Raw genomic sequence first — 17,570 nt, 5'->3', positions numbered from 1 at the left:
TGGAGACAGTTGATAAAAACCACATAACCTTTTTAAGTCATAAAGAAGTATCAAAATTAAAAGCAAAAATTACAGGGTAAGACTTAACAAAACTACTAGGGCATCAAAGGAGGTGAAAATGGAACTAGGCGCAGGGCATTATGAATTAATGAACATGGGAAGGACAAGGATTGGGAGAACAGTGAGCATGTGCTGAAGATACTGTGGGAGAGGATCTGGTGAAAAATTTGATCTCAGACAAGCACCTACGTAAAGAAATAATGGGATAAGATTTCTAAACCCCACTATGTGCTTAAGAGTCACCTTCGCCATTGGCGCTGTCTCTGTCATCCTCTCCTTCTTCAGCCTCTTTTTCATCATCCTTGATCAACTCCAGCTGGTCATCCCCCATCTTCATTGTCATCATCATCCAGTAGGTCCTCCTCAGCAAAGACATCTGCAGCCCCCTCAGACTCCACCTTCACATTAGTCTCATCTTTCTTCACGGAACTGCTGCTCTGATCCTCTTCCGACTTATCATCCTTCATCTCTACTGCTTGTTTCCCCTGTTCCTTTTCAATTTTCTTCTAGGTTTTCTAAGAGAGGATCCACTTTTTGTTTTATCTGGGTCAATTCCTTCTTAAAGGCCTGAAGGTCATCTCCTTTCAACTTTCCAGACTTGGAAGATCCCTGCTGTCCTCTCTTAGAATTGAAGCCACTTTTTCCCCTTCATGAGGTGTTTCCTGATACATGCTGACATTTTGAGGGCACTACAACCCAAGCAATATGCTGGGTAGGAGGAGGAGGAACATGTGCTGGGTAACTGTACATCCTATCATAATCCCTATCATAATGGAAAGTCATGGTTAACCTAAGAATGAATGCACAATGGAATATTATTCAGCTATAAAAAAGAATAAAGTAATGATACCTGCTACAACATGAATGGACCTTGAAAACATTATGTTGCCAGGTGCGGTGGCTCATACTTGTAATCCCTGCACTTTGGGAGGCTGAGGTGGGCAGATTGCTTGAACCCAGGACTTCAAGACCAGCTTGGACAACAGAGTGAGACCTTGTCTCTACAAAAAATGAAAACAAAATTAGCTGGGCATGGTGGCACACGCCTGCCATCCCAGCTACTCAGGAGGCTGAGGTGGGAAAATTGCTTGAGCCCGGGAGGTCAGAGGCTGCAGTGAGCCATGATCACGCCACTGCGCTCCAGCCTGGGTGACAGAGCAAAATTCTGTCTCAACAACAACAACAACAACAAAAAACCCCAAAAAACTAAAAGAAAACATTATGTTAAGTGAAAGAAGCAAAAAGAAAACCACATCTTGTATGATTCCACTTATATGAAATGTCCAGAACAGGGAAATCCAGAGAGACAGAAAGTAGATTAGTGGTTGGCAGGGATAGGGCTGGGGAGGGTAGAACGGAAAATAATTACTAATAGATATGGAGTTTCTTTTTAAGGTGAAGAAAATGTTCTGGAATTAGGGATGGTAATTCAGCAACTTTTTGCATATACTAAAAACCACTGAGAATTTAAAAGGGAGAATTTTACAGTATGTGAATTATATCTCAATTTAAAAAGAGTGAATGAATGTCCACACGATTTTTCTTTCTCATCTAAAGTTCAAAAAGATTGCCCATGAACTAATATCTAAGCTGATTTAATTTTCCCCACCCTTGGGCATATTCTCGGCTGTCCCTACCCTCTGTTCAACTATTTTGTCCTCAAAGAATAAAAATCTATCTAATACTATAAAAAAAATCAATCTTTTGGAAAAGCAAATAAAAATCACTTTAGATTAGTCTACTGTGGCTGTTTGCATGACTGTCTACATTAAAAAGAGACAGTAATGGAAAAATGATTGTAATGAAATACTCTCATTTTTCTCTTCCCTTCCTTCTTCCATCTTATTACTAAATAACAGAATTAAATGTTGTTTGGGGTTAACAGCAAATGATGTAATCATCAAATTCAATTCCATGAACATTTACTGATCACCACAGTGCTACAATAAGAAACAAGCTCTCTTAAATAAGAAACAGATAACATATCTTAAAAACAAATCACAACACTATCCCATATATCACTTTCTTTGGAATATTAAATAATCAGTCCGGGGAATACAGAGATGATAAAGGCAGCTCTTGTCAACAAGCTGTTTATCACACGATAAATATTTATTAAATGCTTATTCAATAAATAGCATTACATAAGGAAAGGAGCAACAGCTTTGCAATCAAGTCGATCTGGGCTGGAATTCCAGATCTTCATTTTCTAAATTGTGTGCTTTGGGAAAATTAGTTAACCTTCATGAATCTTATCATTCTCTCTTGTAAAACAGGAATAAAACTACCTGAATCAGGCATGATGGCACACACCTATAGTCCTAGCTACTTGGAAGCTGAGGCAGGAAGACTGCCTGAGCCCAGGAGGTTGAGGATGCAATGAACTATCATACCCCTGCTCTCCAGCCTGGGTGACAGTGAGACTCTATCTCTATAAAACAAACAAACAAAACTACCTGCATGGCATGGTATTGTGATGAATAAATGAAATTAACATAGAACACACCTAGCAAACCTCTGGTAAATGTATTCCCATTTTTTGTTTTGTTTTGGTTTTGGTTTTGAGACAGAGTCTCACTCTGTCGCCCAAGCTGGAGTGCAGTGGTGTGATCTCAGCTCACTGCAACCTCCGCCTCCTAGGCTTAAGCAATTCTCATGTCTCAGCCTCCCAAGTAGCTGGGACTACAGGCATGTGCCACCACGTCCGGCTAATTTTTGTATTTTTAGTAGAGACGGGGTTTCGCCATGTTGGCCAGGCTGGTCTTGAACTCCTGACCTCAAGTAATCCACCCGCCTCGGCCTCTCAAAGTGTTGGGATTATAGGTGTGGGCCACTGTGCCCAGCAAAAAACTGTTGTTAAGATGATGATTATGTTCAAGGCAGAAAAGAGCTAGGGGAAGAGAGTGGGTTAAAATGAATAAGACGTTTTCAATCGGAGGTTCAGTAAGAACTCAGAAAGATGGAGCTGAATGTTGAAGAATAAGTAATTTGTAGGCATATAAAAGTGGAGAGAGAAGGAAACTCTGGGTGGAAAGAAGATAATGCAGAAAGGCATCGAAGCTTAGTAGCGCAGAGTGTGGAGGGCCCTCAATTAATGTTTACTGAGTTAAACTGTGTTGATTACACATTATATTGGATGTGCCAGTAAAAAACACAAGTTTTTGAGCTGACAGTTCTTCCCTTTCTGAAATCTAAAAAAGAAAATTTTAAACAAGAGTATTTCCACTGTAGATTTATTAGCATATACAATTTTTCTTTGTTTCCAGTTAGTCACTATTAATTATAAAACATAAATGTTTCAGATTTCTAGTCTAAATGGAAAGTATTTTTAAATAAACACCTAAAAATCCAATTTACATTGTATTGAAAATATACTGTATTATAAAATGTCAAACTATCTCCTCCTAAAGTGTTAAGAAAAAGATGTAAGAGTAAATAAATGTAATACAGTATCACATTTACACACCTTTTAACAACAAAACCTTTTATACCTTCCCAAGTGATAAGCTTTTAGTACAAGCTAATTAAGAAAATTCATAATAAGCAAAAGAAGTGTCATAAACTCAGTAATATGTACATCATTTTATTGAAGTATAATTTATAATCAGTAAGACTAACCATTGAAAAATTCTTAGTTATATAGACACTACCCCAATCAAGATATATAATATTTCCATCAAAATGGAAAAAAGTTCCCTCCTGACATTTGTTGTCAAACTCTTCTTTGAGGCAACCACTGACCTCTTCTCCATATCTATAGTTTTGCCTTTTCCAATAAATTTTTCCTTTTCCATATAAATGGAATCATACAGTATGTAGCCTTTTAACCTCTTACACTACATTTAATGCAATTGAGATTCACCTGTGCTGTTGTGTGTGTATCAGTAGTTCACGTCTTTTCATTGCTGAGTACTATTCCATTGTATGGATGTACCACACAGATTGTTTATTCATTTACTTGCTGAAGGACATTTTGGTTGATTCCAGTTTTGGGTAATTATAAAAGAAACTGCTAAAAAAGTTTTGAGTACAGGTTTTGTGTGAAAATAAGTTTTCATTTATCTTGCATGAATACATAGGAAATGGACTGCTGAGTCATATGGTAAATTTATGTTTAATTTTATAAGAAACTGTCAAACAGTTTTCCAAGGTGCAAGTTGCATTCTGCATTCCCACCAGCAATGTATAAGAATTAGAATTGATCTATATCCTCACCAACACATGGTAGTATCAGTTTCCTTGATTTTAGTCAACCTAATGGGTATTCAGTGGTATTTAATTTTTAATTTGCATCTTCCCAATTACTAATGATGTTGAACAATTTTCCATGTGCTTATTTGCCATCCAAGTATCTTTTTTGGTGAAGTATCTGTTCAAATCTTTTATCCATTTTAAAAATTGGGTTGTTTGTTTTCCTAGTGTTGAGTTTCGTAAGGTTTAAAAATATATTCTGGACATAACTGCTTCATCAGAAAGCAAATTTGCAAATATTTTCTTCCAGTCTATGATTTGTCCTTTTTCATTCTCTTAACACTGTCTTTTGAAGAAGAGAAATTTTTATTTTGATTAAGTCCAATTATCAATAGTTTCTGCAATATCTTAGAAATCTTTGCCCAACCAAAGGTCACAAAGAAACATTTTCCTCCTATATTTTCTTCTAGAAGTTTTGTAGTTTTAGGCTTTACATTTAGATCTATGATCCATTTTTTAGCTCATTTTTGTGTGTTTGTGAAATATAGATTGAGGTTCTTTTTTTCTGTATATAGATGAGCTCTGTCCAAACACCATTTGTTGAAAAGATTATCCTTTCTCCATTGAATTGTCTTTCCCATTTGTAAAAATCAATTGATCAACTGATCATAAATGCGTGGACTTTTTTTTTGAATTCTCTATTCTATCCTATTGATATTTATGCCAATATCCCACTGTCCTGATTACTGTAGCTTTATAATAAGTCTTAGAGTTATATAGTATAATCTTCCAACTTTATTTTTCTTTTTAAAAGTTATTTTGGCTATTCTAGGTCCTCTGCATTTTCTTATGAGTTTTAGATTCAGCTTGTCAACTTCTACCCAGAAATCCCTGCTGCAATGTTTTTGAGATTGCACTCAATCTATAGATCAATTTGGAGGGAACTGACATTTTAAATTCTGCCTTGTCCCTTTGGCAAATTTTGTACAGGACAGTTTCCAACCACTCTCCCAACAATAAGAAACTTCTAATAGTGCTAATAAAAGATTGTGGGACCAAGACTATTTCCTTCTTCTCTGCCAGGAGTGGATTCTTTTTTATCTTTACCCTTCCCCCAGCCACAAGAGGTTTTCACCTATACCCTGGAAATAACGATGTGTTGCCCCTTCCTCAGTGGCTTAAGGCTTTTGTTCTTAAAGGAGAAGGGTCAAAGTGGGGCATCCTGTCTTTCTGGCAGTGACAGCCACTCCCCTCATTCAGGCCTGCACCAGTGAGAGAGACTCTCTGCCTTTCCCAACAATCTTTCTCTAGAGGTCTGTGCAGAAGATGCCTACATGTGGGTGTGAACTCCACTTGTATCTGTGACTACCAATGGTTCTATACTTGGCCTTTAGAAACCCACTTAAAAAGTTTAACCAAATACTTCTTATCTGCTTGATTGGTGCCTGGTGTCTTCCTGTAACCACGCTCTGTCACAAGTGAGACAGTGCTTGTGTCTCACCTCTTTTTGGAGGAGTCTCTCTTTCCTTGGACTTTAGGCTACTTAATTGCTCTGCATCAGAAGCTCTCTGATGGGTTCAAGAAATGTTAATGATTTTGTAGTTTATCTGACATTTTATTATGGTTAGGGTGAAAGTGACACTTTCCAATTTCCTCATCCTAGGTGGAAACAAAACTCCCAAATTCAGCAACATTTCAAAGTGAATTTATTTTTTGTTAATCAATAATAGCATGGATTTGTGAACATTTATTCAGACAATGCTTGTTACACATTTGGATTCACAGATTTTTGGCACACTTATTAGTCTGTGCCCCCACCCCTCCCTATCAGAGACCCACACACATAGTTTTGAAATCCCTATCATATCTTAAGATTTTTAAAAATCAACTTAAAACCATTTTAACTATGGTTTTGAAATTACTAAGGTCAATTGTAGTTCTGATAGCTATTGTAATTTAGCTAAATTTCAAATACAAAGGAAAAAAATGCACCATTCTACTAAAAAAGAAAAATTATTTGCGCACGTGGTCAAAATTAGCTTCTAAGAATATATAAGCTTTGAATTTCCTAATGCTCACATATTTAAAGTCATCATCACAGCTATATGAGTATAAAAGGTGCTAAATTTTCTAGAATTTACCTCAGGACATAATGCCAGAAAGAAATATTTGTGATTCTGTATTTCCCACAAAAATGTAAACTGATTTTGACAAATAACAGCAATTACACCTATTACTTTCAGCACTTTGATACTTATTTTCTGAGTAACATGTGTAATCTACAAATAAGAAAAACTGAAAACTGCTGTGATTTTTTTCAAGCAAATTTGACAATCCAATCTATCATAGCATTTTACCATAAAACATATGACTTATTTTTTCCCCATCGACTGATAGTGTAGTATATAGTATGTTTGACTTTGTAATGATAATTTATTATGATGGTCTTAAAATTTAAAGAGAAAAAAAGAAGGAAAATAATTTTTAAAGTGTACTATTTTAATACATTACTTTATAGAACTTAATTGTTCCTGGGATCATCACAAATAAATTGACTTAAAACTAGCCTCTCATTTGTATTGATGAAAGTTAACTTGTATAGCAAAAGATGAGTAAAAATTAACTTGCACAGCAAAGGGGGAAAAATAGAAATGACCATTAAAATACTTTTTTAAAAAGTACTTTCACTATAAAACTGTTAGATACATTAATCAGTACATAGAATCAGATAAGTGGTATCACGTGGTCAAAGATAGACACAATAAATTCAATACCAAATAAAAAGGTTTTACTCTTAAAGGCTCCAAAGATACCGTTTGTCAGAACAATGAATTCCTCCCTTTTATATTAAAATCTGAAAGTAATAATCAAAGGGGAAAAAAACTAAGTACTTTACTAAGTTCCTAGCAATACGGTGCTGGAGTCTGTGTCCTACCATTCTTCAGTTAATTTTTAATGGGTGATCATTAAAACAGCTGCTACTGCTTCTTTCTTTATAGACATATATTAAACTACTACACATTTCAAGTGAAATACATGATACTTCCCCCTGAAATAGCCAAAATTTGGGGTTCTAGTATTCTTGGAAGCATTTATCTGCTAGAAAAGATGTGGTTTTAATTCCCTTGTGGTAAGGTGAATTTCCTTCATTATCTTCAAGGTTTCTATGTATGAGAGGACTGAATTCCTTCAAGGTCACCCAAAGTCCTGAGAGCTCCAGAGAATTATTTTGGCACTCTGACTTCTATTTTCTGGAACATTTGGCAGAGTTTCATCAGAGAAAAAAAATAATAAAACCCACAAAATCTATGGGGAAAAAAGTAATAACTGACTATATTTGCCAAGGCAATCATATTCATTCAAGAAATTTTCTAGTATGAAGATATGTACCAATTACAGAGTGAAAGACTTTGCCTATATTTAAAATGTTCTCTTTATAGCCCACTGGTATTTATTTGTCTTAGTCAAGGCTGGTATAGGTCTGCTCTCCTACCTTTTGTATTAGATGTAAAATTAAATGTAAAACATTTCAAATGTATTAAATCCAACTGTTGTAAACCCTTTCCACATAAAACTTCCTTCTACTAGCTAACATATTACCAGAGATATTTTCCTATCAGCTGAGAAAATTAATTATTTCATTACATACAACATCCCCAAGAAAATGAAATTCATTTATAATGTCAAAAATGATTGATTTTTAAAAACATTAAAGAAACTATCATTGACTGTGAAGGACAGTTCATAAATGAGAACTCAGTAGAAGAACATGAAGTAAATTCTGACATTATCTTAGAAACATTTATCTGCCCATATCGATATACTATCATGATTAATTCTTAAGTCACCAGAAGAAGAGTTTTATAGGCATTTTCCATAGTACATTAATATTAACATACTATGGTGAGGTTAAAAAAAAAAAAAGGGTCAGGAGGACAAAGTTCTGAAAACTTGGAGCAAGAGGGGAACAGACAACAAATGGAAGAGTGAAAACCTAAACCTTAAGTGGCATAATCTTACTATTTTGAGCACTTCCTCATTTAGGTCCTTCCCAAAACACCAAATGCATAGTTACATTTGCAATTATACCGGCATTCAATAATATGCATTTGCTCAATTAAATATTATTTGAAAATTAAATAAAAATCATAGTTACAAAAGCAAAAAAGAAAAATTCCACTTCTCAAAATATTTCTAATACTTCTTCCATGATTGTGGGCAGAAAGTTTTTAAACAGAAGAGATCTTAATTTCTACTGCCAAATTTCAGATTTCAGGTTATGCAAAATGTAAATGACTAAGAAGCAAGATGGCAAACAAAGCACAAGGCCAACAGCCTTGTAGAAACATAGAGACAACATCAAAATGCTTGAATGCTGACTGTGGAATTAAAGGTAACCACACAAGTTTGATAAATAACTATGATATGGTCATCCATATCACAGTATGTAATATGAGAGGCAATTGCTTTTAAGTTATACTGGGTCAACATCACCATGCACTAAATAATATGCTTTATAAAGCACATTAACAGCCATAATTCCTGTCTTTAACATATTATAATTTCAAACAGACCTATATACAGATAAAAAGACCTTGGTATTCAATTGAACAACAACTAAAAGGCAAGGGTAAAGGAAAGACAGCAGCTAAGAATTTTAAAAATCCACTAGAAATAGTGTTTACTGGTAAAAAGAACAAACTAACATAGTCAAATATAATACCGATTCTTCATGTAAATGGACTAAATGAGAGAAAACAAAAGAAAACAAAAACCTAGAGAGCAGTGGGATGTATACAAAAGTAAAGAATTCTCATATTTGTTCAATATTCAGACAAGTATCAAACTATTGTACTATTACATAAAAACAAGTCTTACCTTGTTGCTGTGAAGGTGCAATATCAGATTTATCTCTAACATGTAGGTAACTTTGTGATGGTTTGTGTTCAACTTGCTTAACATCCTGATTTTGCTTTTGTTGGTACTAAATAATTTAAGATATGAAGTCATAATATTATTTTTTAGTTACTTAAAAAAATCTGAGAAGTCAAATTATTCAAGTGTTTATAATATTTTAATAATATGCTTGCTTTCTAGTTGCTTTTTATTGCCTTTTATTTATTAGCACGTCTACCAATAAATAGGTGACAAGGTACATATTACAAAAGAAAAGATGTTGCGAAAAAAAAAAACCTTTAAAAAGATTTGGATCATATATACAGATTTCAAATATTCAAGTCATTTCTATCTATTTTTATTAGAGAATTCAGAGCTACTTATGAATCAAACTACTTTATATACATATAATGGATTTAGACAGGATAAGAACTTAATTTGGCAGCAAACTCTTCCATATAACCACTTTTTGCATAAAATGAAAATCTGCATAATGCACTGCAATTTTCAAGGAGGTTTTATATATAGTAACATCATTTAATTCTCAGAAGTGTGAGTAGGTATTGTTATCTTCCATTTGCCATTCAAGAAACATACGCTCCATCATAAGCACTATCATCTCTCTCCCTTAACTATAACATAACCAAATTTGAAATTTACAGTAGTCACAAATCTCTTCATAATCACACATCACAAATTGTGTGATTTTCTTTCTTCTCTTTCCTATTTTATGTGCTTAATGATAAATGAGCCCCTGAAAACAGCTATTACAGGAGCCCCTGAAAACAGCTTTAACAGGAACTTAAAAAGAAATCCCTGGACCCTTATCAATAAATACAACCATAGAAGAATCTGAAACATCTGTCCACATGGACACAATGTAATCACTGCACCTTTGACAGGCACCCTCTTTATCTAGGGGTAAAAATTAGTAGCTCCAAGCAGCAGTAATAATAACTAGCCTTAACTCTGGTCTTCCAAGTTTAGAGCCGTTAGTCATGTATGTTTCTGCCTTGAAGGAAATATTATTTTGGTGGGTATTTCTAAGATGGGTACTAGGACTACCTCTGGCTCTGGCTGCTGAGACTTTGAACGTTTCTACTGGTTTCCTTACTTACTCACAGCGAATAAGAGCTGTGACCACAGGAGCTAAACTGCTTGTGTTCAAATCTGGGTAAGGCATTTTCTAGCTTTGACCTTGGGCAAGTTATTTAACTGCTCAATACCTTAATTTCCTCATTCATGAAATGGGGATAATAGTAACAACTACCTCATTAGGCTGTTACAAGGATTAAATAAGTTAAAATACGTAAAAAACTTAGAACAGCATCTAGCACTATAAATGTGTGCTATTATTACTAACCATACATCCCTGCTAGCTAAAGAAATCTAACAAGGGAATTTTTTGAGACCCTTTCTTCTGGTAACACTTCATAGTTTTATTCTAAAACAAGCCATCAATTAAAAGGCAGTAATCTTTTATTTTTAAAGTTTTATTGAGATATATGTAACAGATAATAAACTGCACATATTTAAAGTGTCCATTTTGCTGTTTTGACCTACCTATAAACCCATGAAACCATCACCACAATCAAGATAATACAAGAAACATATCCATCAATCTCAAAAGTGTTCTCACACCCTTTTATCTTCTCCTTCTTGCCCTTTCCACCTCTACCTCCTACCGTCCCCAAAAAAGAACTGAAATGCTATTACTATAAATTAGTTTGCATTTTCTAAAATTACATATAAATAAAATCAGTGTTTTGTTTTTTTTTTCTTGGTATGGCTTCTTTACTCAACATAATTTTTGTAAGAACCATCCATGTTATTGTTTGTATTCATAGTTCATGCCTTTTGGTTGCTAAGTATTCCACTGTACAGGATACACCACAATTTGTCCATTTACCAGTTGATGGACATCTGTGTTGTTTTCAGTTTCTGGTTACTACAAATATAAGGTTGTATGAACATTCACATACATGTCTTTGTGTAAATATATGTTTTAGTTTCTCTTGAGAAACTAGGAGTGAAATGCATGGTTCATATGGTGGGTGTATATTTTTAAATGGCCAAGCTCTTTTCCATAGGGGTTGGATCGTTTTACATTCCCAATCAGCAAAGTATGAGAGTTCAGTTGCTCCACATCCTTGCCGACACTTGGCATGACAGTCTTTTAGATTTTAGATATTCTTATGGATACGTAGTGGTAGCTCATTGTGGTTTTATTTTTCATTTTCCTAACGACTAACTCTGCTGAGAATCTTTTTTTTTTTTTTTTTTTTTTGAGAAGGAGTTTTGCTCTGTCACCAGGGTGGAGTGCAGTGGCGCAATCTCGGCTCACCTTCCTCCACCTTCCAGGTTCAAGCGATTCTCCTGCCTCAGCCTCCTGAGTAGCTGGGACTACAGGTGCACACCACCATACCCAGCTAATTTTTGTATTTTTAGTAGAGACGGGTTTCACCATGTTGGCCAAGATGGTCTTGATCTCTTGACCTCGTGATCCACCTGCCTCGGACTCCTAAAGTGCTGGGATTACAGGCGTGAGCCACCATGCCCGGCTGAGAATCTTTTTATGTGCTTATTTGCCATTTATATATCTTCCCTGGGTAAAGGACTGGTCCAAATCTATTGTTCATTTTTAAACTGGATTGTTTGTTTTCTTGAGTTATGTGAGCTCCTTATATATTCTGAACGCAAGTCTTTGATCAGATAAGTGATTTGTAAATATTTTCTCCCAGTCAGTGGCTTGCCTTTTAATTTTCTTAACTGTGTTTTGAAGAAGTTCTTATTTTTGATAAGACCAATTTAAAAAATTATTATTCATAGATAGTACCTTTGGTATCATATCCCAGAAATGTGTGCCTAATCATGGTCACAAGAATTTTTTTTATACAGAAGTTATTAACAGATACTTCTTCATTATTAACTAGTTTTTCCTGATCATTGCTTGGTCACAGGTTGGTAATACTGAACCCCACATAATCATGTGTTCCATAAACAATCTTTATCTTACATATTTTTTGGTTTCATCCTTAACACATGTCCTGCTGCACAATACCATGAATACTTATTCATAAATTAGTTCAAAATGGGTAATTTTGAACGAATTGCCAATACACAAAATAAAAAACTACTTAATATTGAACTTTTTTAGATTAACATCTTGATGAGTAATTAACCTATTTTTTCGGTACACAAGATTGCATGGGCCATTGGCTTACCTCAGTATTAAATTTCTTATGCAATACATTTCTTATGAAACACTTTTTACAAATTTCAACGTAATAAACACTTATCAAGCACCTACTATATGCAAATTACTGAGCTAGGTATTGCATGCAGATACAGAGATGTAAACGAAATAGCTACCTTACTTTTATATATATTATTTTTATGTTTTATTTACTTATTCATTTTTTTTGAGACAAGAGTCTCACTCTGTCACCAGCTGGAATGCAGTGGTGTAACCTGGGCTCACTGTAACCTCTGCCTCCCAGGCACAAGCAATCTGCCGCCCACGTCAGCCTCCCAAGTAGCTGGAACTACAGGAGCCCAGCTAATTTTTGTATTTTTTGTAGAGATGCTGTTTTGCCACATTGCCCAGGCTGGTCTCAAACTTCTGAACTCAAGCGATCCGCTGTCTCAACCTCCCAGAGTGCTGGGATTACAGGTGTGAGCCATTGCACCTGGCCATTACTTTTATTCTTTAATTTAAAGATAGGGAATTAAGGCCTAAAAGAGGCTAAGTAATGTGTTCCAGGGCACAGCTTGGGTGAACTTGATTTATATTCAGGCTTGAGTTAGGAAATAAAGGAGGCATGATTTGAAGCTATCTGACTCCAGAGGCTTGGCTCTTGACGGGGTACCATGCTAAGGCAACATTGTTTCAATTCTCATTTTAAGTAAAATACAAGTGCTATTAATTTGGTACCTGCGGAAAATCTTCAGCGGCTACTGGTAAATTAACATCATTTTCTTGTGCTGTCAGAAGTGTTGAGGGAAGAACCAGGTTACAATTTGGCTCCAACTCCAATTCTCCCAAACTCATTGGACCATGACTAGCACATGAATCTTCATAAATACTACCTGTTATCAAAAATGTAAACAAAAAGTTAAAATAAATTGTTAAATTTATCTTCAAAAATGAACAAGTAGTTGACTAAAACCACCAATATTTCTCACCTGCTGAATTAGAACTAGCAGCGTACTTAAAAAAAACACCTGGACCAAGCCTTCACTGCAATTAAAACCAAAACTCAGAATGCAAAAAGTACCACGTTCAAACAAATCCACGGAATATTCTATGTAAAGTTCCAATCAACAAGTTGCCCATGCAGTTCATCTGCAGCATCCTTCCCACATATGAACTCTTAATACTCCTGCTTACCTTTCCTATCTCTAAGAGTCAATAGAATACTTTCTATCTAAAACGTAATCTTAAAGCAAAGGGCAATTTCCTGCCTGGGAAATGCTGGTATTGGCTAGCTCTATTCTGTAGATTTTTTTCTTCAAGTGACCAAGCTCTTATTTTCTTATCTAAATGGCACCTCTGGCTGAATGCAGTAGATCATGCCTGTAATCCAGCACTTTGGGAAGCTGAGGTGGGTGGATCGCCTGAGGTCAGGAGTTTGAGACCAGCCTGGCCAACAGGGTGAAACCTGTCTCTACTAAAAATACAAAAATTAGCTGGGTGTGGTAGCATGGCACCTGTAATCCCAGCTACTCAGGAAGCTGAGGCAGGAGAATCACTTGAACCCGGGAGGCGGAGGTTGCACTGAGCTGAGATAGCGTCACTGCACTCCAGTCTGGGTAACAAAGTGAGACGTCGTCTCTAAATAAATAAATAAATAAATGGCACTTCAGTCAAATCAGTAAAAAGAAGACAAGAGCAGAGATATCTATGTATCTAACCACTGTACCTTTGTATTGCACTATATACTCCAAGCACTTTCATATATGAGTACATTATCTTATTACATTTGAACTTTACAATCATTCTGTAAGATAGGTTAGACAGCATTGTAACTGTCTCTCACTGACATTACTAAGGTTCAGAGAAGTTAACTAACTGTCCAAAGTCAAAGAGCTAGTAAGAAGCACAAAGGAATTAATTCACTGCTCTCTGTTTCAGTCTTGCTAGACAACCTTTTAAAATATAGTCAATAGAAATAGACATGAAGTTATATGCAAATTAAGTTTTAAATATATGTATTTAAATATTAAATACATATATTTAAATATTAAATATATATTTAAATATTATATTTTTAATATTAAATATATATTAAATATTAATATTTAATATTAAATATATATAAATATTAAATATATATTATATATTAATATATATATTTAATATATAATATATATATACTTTTTTTTTTTTTTAAGACAGTCTCACTCCTGTTGCCCAGGCTGGAGTGCAATGGCATGATCATGGCTCCCTGCATCCTTGACTTCCCAGGCTCAGGTGATTCTTCTACCTCAGCATCCTGAGTGGCTGGGACTACAGGTGTGTGCTACCACACTTGGAAAATTTTTTGTATTTTTAGTGGAGACAGGGTTTTGCCATGTTGCCAAGGCTGGTCTGAAACCCCTGGGCTGAAGTGATCTTCCTGCCTCAGCCTCCCAAAGTGCTAGGATTACAGGCATGAGCCACTGCACTGCACCCAGCCTGAAAAAATATTTTAAAGACGCCATAGATATTTTCCATTTAAAGGCATTCTGTTGACAATTTCCTAGATATAGCAAATAATCACTCTGATTGATCTTTTACGTTAATCTAGTTTTCAATGGGCTTTTACATAAAGCGAAATACATCTATTGAGTTTTAATTTTTTTTTTTTTTTTTGAGACTGAGACTCACTCACCCAGGCTGGAATGCAGTGGTGCAATCTCGGCTCACTGCAACCTCCACCTCCTGGGTTCAAGCGATTCTCCTGCCTCAGCCTCCCTAGGAGCTGAGACTACAGGCATGCGCCACCATTCCTGTCTAATTTTTGTATTTTTAGTAGAGGCAGCATTTCACCATATTAGCCAGGCTGGTCTTGAACTCCTGACCTCAAGTGCTCAAGTGATCCACTCGCCCCGTTCTCCCAAAGTGCTGGGGTTACAGGCATGAGCCACCATGCCCAGCTGCATTGAGTTTTGATTTTTACTATTATGGTATCAAATCTGTATAAAACAACTTATCAAAATTATTACCTGATTCTCATTTAATTATCTAACATAAGATTAATTTAAATAATGGTAATAATACCTATAATTTAGAGTAACTAATGTTTCAGGCTTTATTTGCCTCTTTATATTCTGATACACCTTTTTCTATTCCTATGTGACTTGTTCAACATTTTTCTAAGAGTGGCAAATGAATTAAGAGAAAAGAATTACATATAATGTTAAAAAAGAAGATATTGAAAACTCTTTTGCTGATATATGGTATATGCCTAGAAAACCCAAGAGACTTTAACGAAAACAAAAGAATTCTATTAGAACTAATAAGAGAATTGGTAATGTGACTGGATATCAGATAAATAGATAAAAATGATTAGCTTTTTTCTACAGTATAGCAACATAATCAAGCCATGAAAGCACAGAAAGTATAAAAGATAGAAATATCTACATATAAATTTTTAAATTATATGGCAAAAAAAGATCATCAACAACGTCAATGAGCAAAATCTAAATTTGGATAAAGATATTTGCAATACAAATAGTAGAAAACATCTAAACTATAGAAACAGCTTTAAAACTAACAAGAAAAACTGAGAACCTCCCAGATGGGAAAAGAACTTTATAGGAGTACATACAAATGGCCCACCAACATATGAATGAAAAGACATATAAACTCACCAGGAGTCAGAAACATATCTTCATATTTCTACTGAGGCATGTAAAAAAACTAATCAACACAATTTCAGGAGGGGATGTAAGGAAAGGGCACTAATAAATTGCTGATAAAAATAAATTGGTTTAAACTTTCAAGAAAGCAACTTGGCATTATCTATTTCTAAACTAAAGATACATTTGCTTGTGTATAGAAGAGCTTCCCAGGAGTACATACACTGGAGTAAGAAGGGGTATATAAAACACAACAATCTGGTAGGATATGTGTGTGGATACTTACTCTAGCATTGTTTATAGAGCAAGGACATGTTAATAAACATCCATCAATAGAGAAACAACTAAATAAATTATTGGAAATCAACACTGTGAAGTTTTACGTAATCATTAAAATGAATAAATTTAAGGAATACCAGTTGACCTGGAATAATCTAAGGGTTTACTGGGTAAAACACAAAATGCAGGCAAATGTGCAAGATATGATCTCAAGTTGTAAAATAATGGCAATCACACACACCATATATATTGTACATGCATGTGTGCATATAATTATATGTGTGAGGTAAAAAATAGGAGGGTTATATGCCAGAATCTTAACATGGGTTACTTGGGATAAGGCATACATGAGACAGGAAAAAAGTGGTGGTGGGGAGCACTCAAAAAGTGTGTAATAGCTTTCACATAATATACCATCCTATAATTTAACAGATATTTACTATGTTCTGTATACTACATAACCTGCTAGGTGACAGGGATATGACAGTAAACAAGATAAAGTCTGTACCCTCACATGAGATTACAAATCAGTGTGATAAGAGCAATATTAGGCAGGTGATACTAGAGAATTATACAGAGTACATATGACAGGTATTTAACCCAGTGATAAGGGTCAGGAAAGGATTCTATGACAGCAACCATAATAGTGCTGAATTTGCTGTGTCTTCTAACAAGCAGGCTCATTTAGTGTGTCTTACCTGTATAATGCAAGTTAGACCTTTAAAAGAGGAATATTTAAAATATTATTTCATTCAAGTCAAATTTAATTTAATTAATCATAACTAGAAATCCCTAATTTTACTTTCCTAGAATTTTGTTATAGTGGAAAGCAACCACAGCAGACTTTTAGAGAAGACTAAGTTTGCCTAAAATTGCCAGTCCAGCAAGAGTTTTTGGTCTGGCATATCTAATGGATTTTTTTCATTTGTATGAAAGTCAAAGGCATCACAAATTCAGTATGTATAAACCCCACTCAATCTCTTTCCTCCTAATTCTGTCCTTCCTCCATATTCGCTCTCTCTCAGTGACTGAGATGACCACCTATCCAATAATTCTAGACAGAAACCTAGGGATTTCTTAGACTTTCTGCTTCTTTTGTACTGCTCACATTCAAATGAATTCCTGTCCATCTCCTTAATTCTCTCTCAAATCTCCCTTTTTATATATCCTCACTACTGAATAATGTCTCATCAGGTCAACTTTAATGGTTGTCTAATCAGGCTCCTTGCCTCCAGTCTTATCTCTTCCAATCTATCCATCATATTGCACCTCAGATGATCTTGCTAAATAAAAGGTAAATA

The 17,570-nt window shown here is 35.0% G+C and overlaps 1 protein-coding gene across 14 annotated transcripts in view; it reads right to left on the bottom strand.

Annotated features, from left to right (window-relative positions):
* The window catches only part of KIAA0586 (KIAA0586 ortholog), a 126,030-nt gene that overhangs the window by 25,815 nt on the left and 82,645 nt on the right, over positions 1–17,570 (bottom strand). For 10 of the 14 annotated variants that reach the window (XR_010123727.1, XR_010123728.1, XM_063651653.1 and 7 more), the window contains 2 exons: positions 13,082–13,236; positions 9,130–9,235 (listed from right to left, as the gene is read on the bottom strand). Coding sequence is in view for 11 of the 14 variants with exons in the window: in XM_063651653.1 (XP_063507723.1) it covers positions 9,130–9,235; positions 13,082–13,236 (261 nt within the window). In the remaining 3 variants the exon portion in view is untranslated. Of the gene's footprint in view, positions 1–1,619; positions 7,558–9,129; positions 9,236–13,081; positions 13,237–17,570 lie in introns of those variants that run through there. The other 4 variants (XM_063651656.1, XM_054448119.2, XM_054448118.2 and 1 more) reach the window with 3 other exon arrangements.

Source organism: Pongo pygmaeus, chromosome 15 (assembly GCF_028885625.2).
Source record: "Pongo pygmaeus isolate AG05252 chromosome 15, NHGRI_mPonPyg2-v2.0_pri, whole genome shotgun sequence".
NCBI classification, from domain to species: Eukaryota; Metazoa; Chordata; class Mammalia; order Primates; family Hominidae; genus Pongo; species Pongo pygmaeus.
This window is presented reverse-complemented; position numbering and strand designations above follow the sequence as displayed.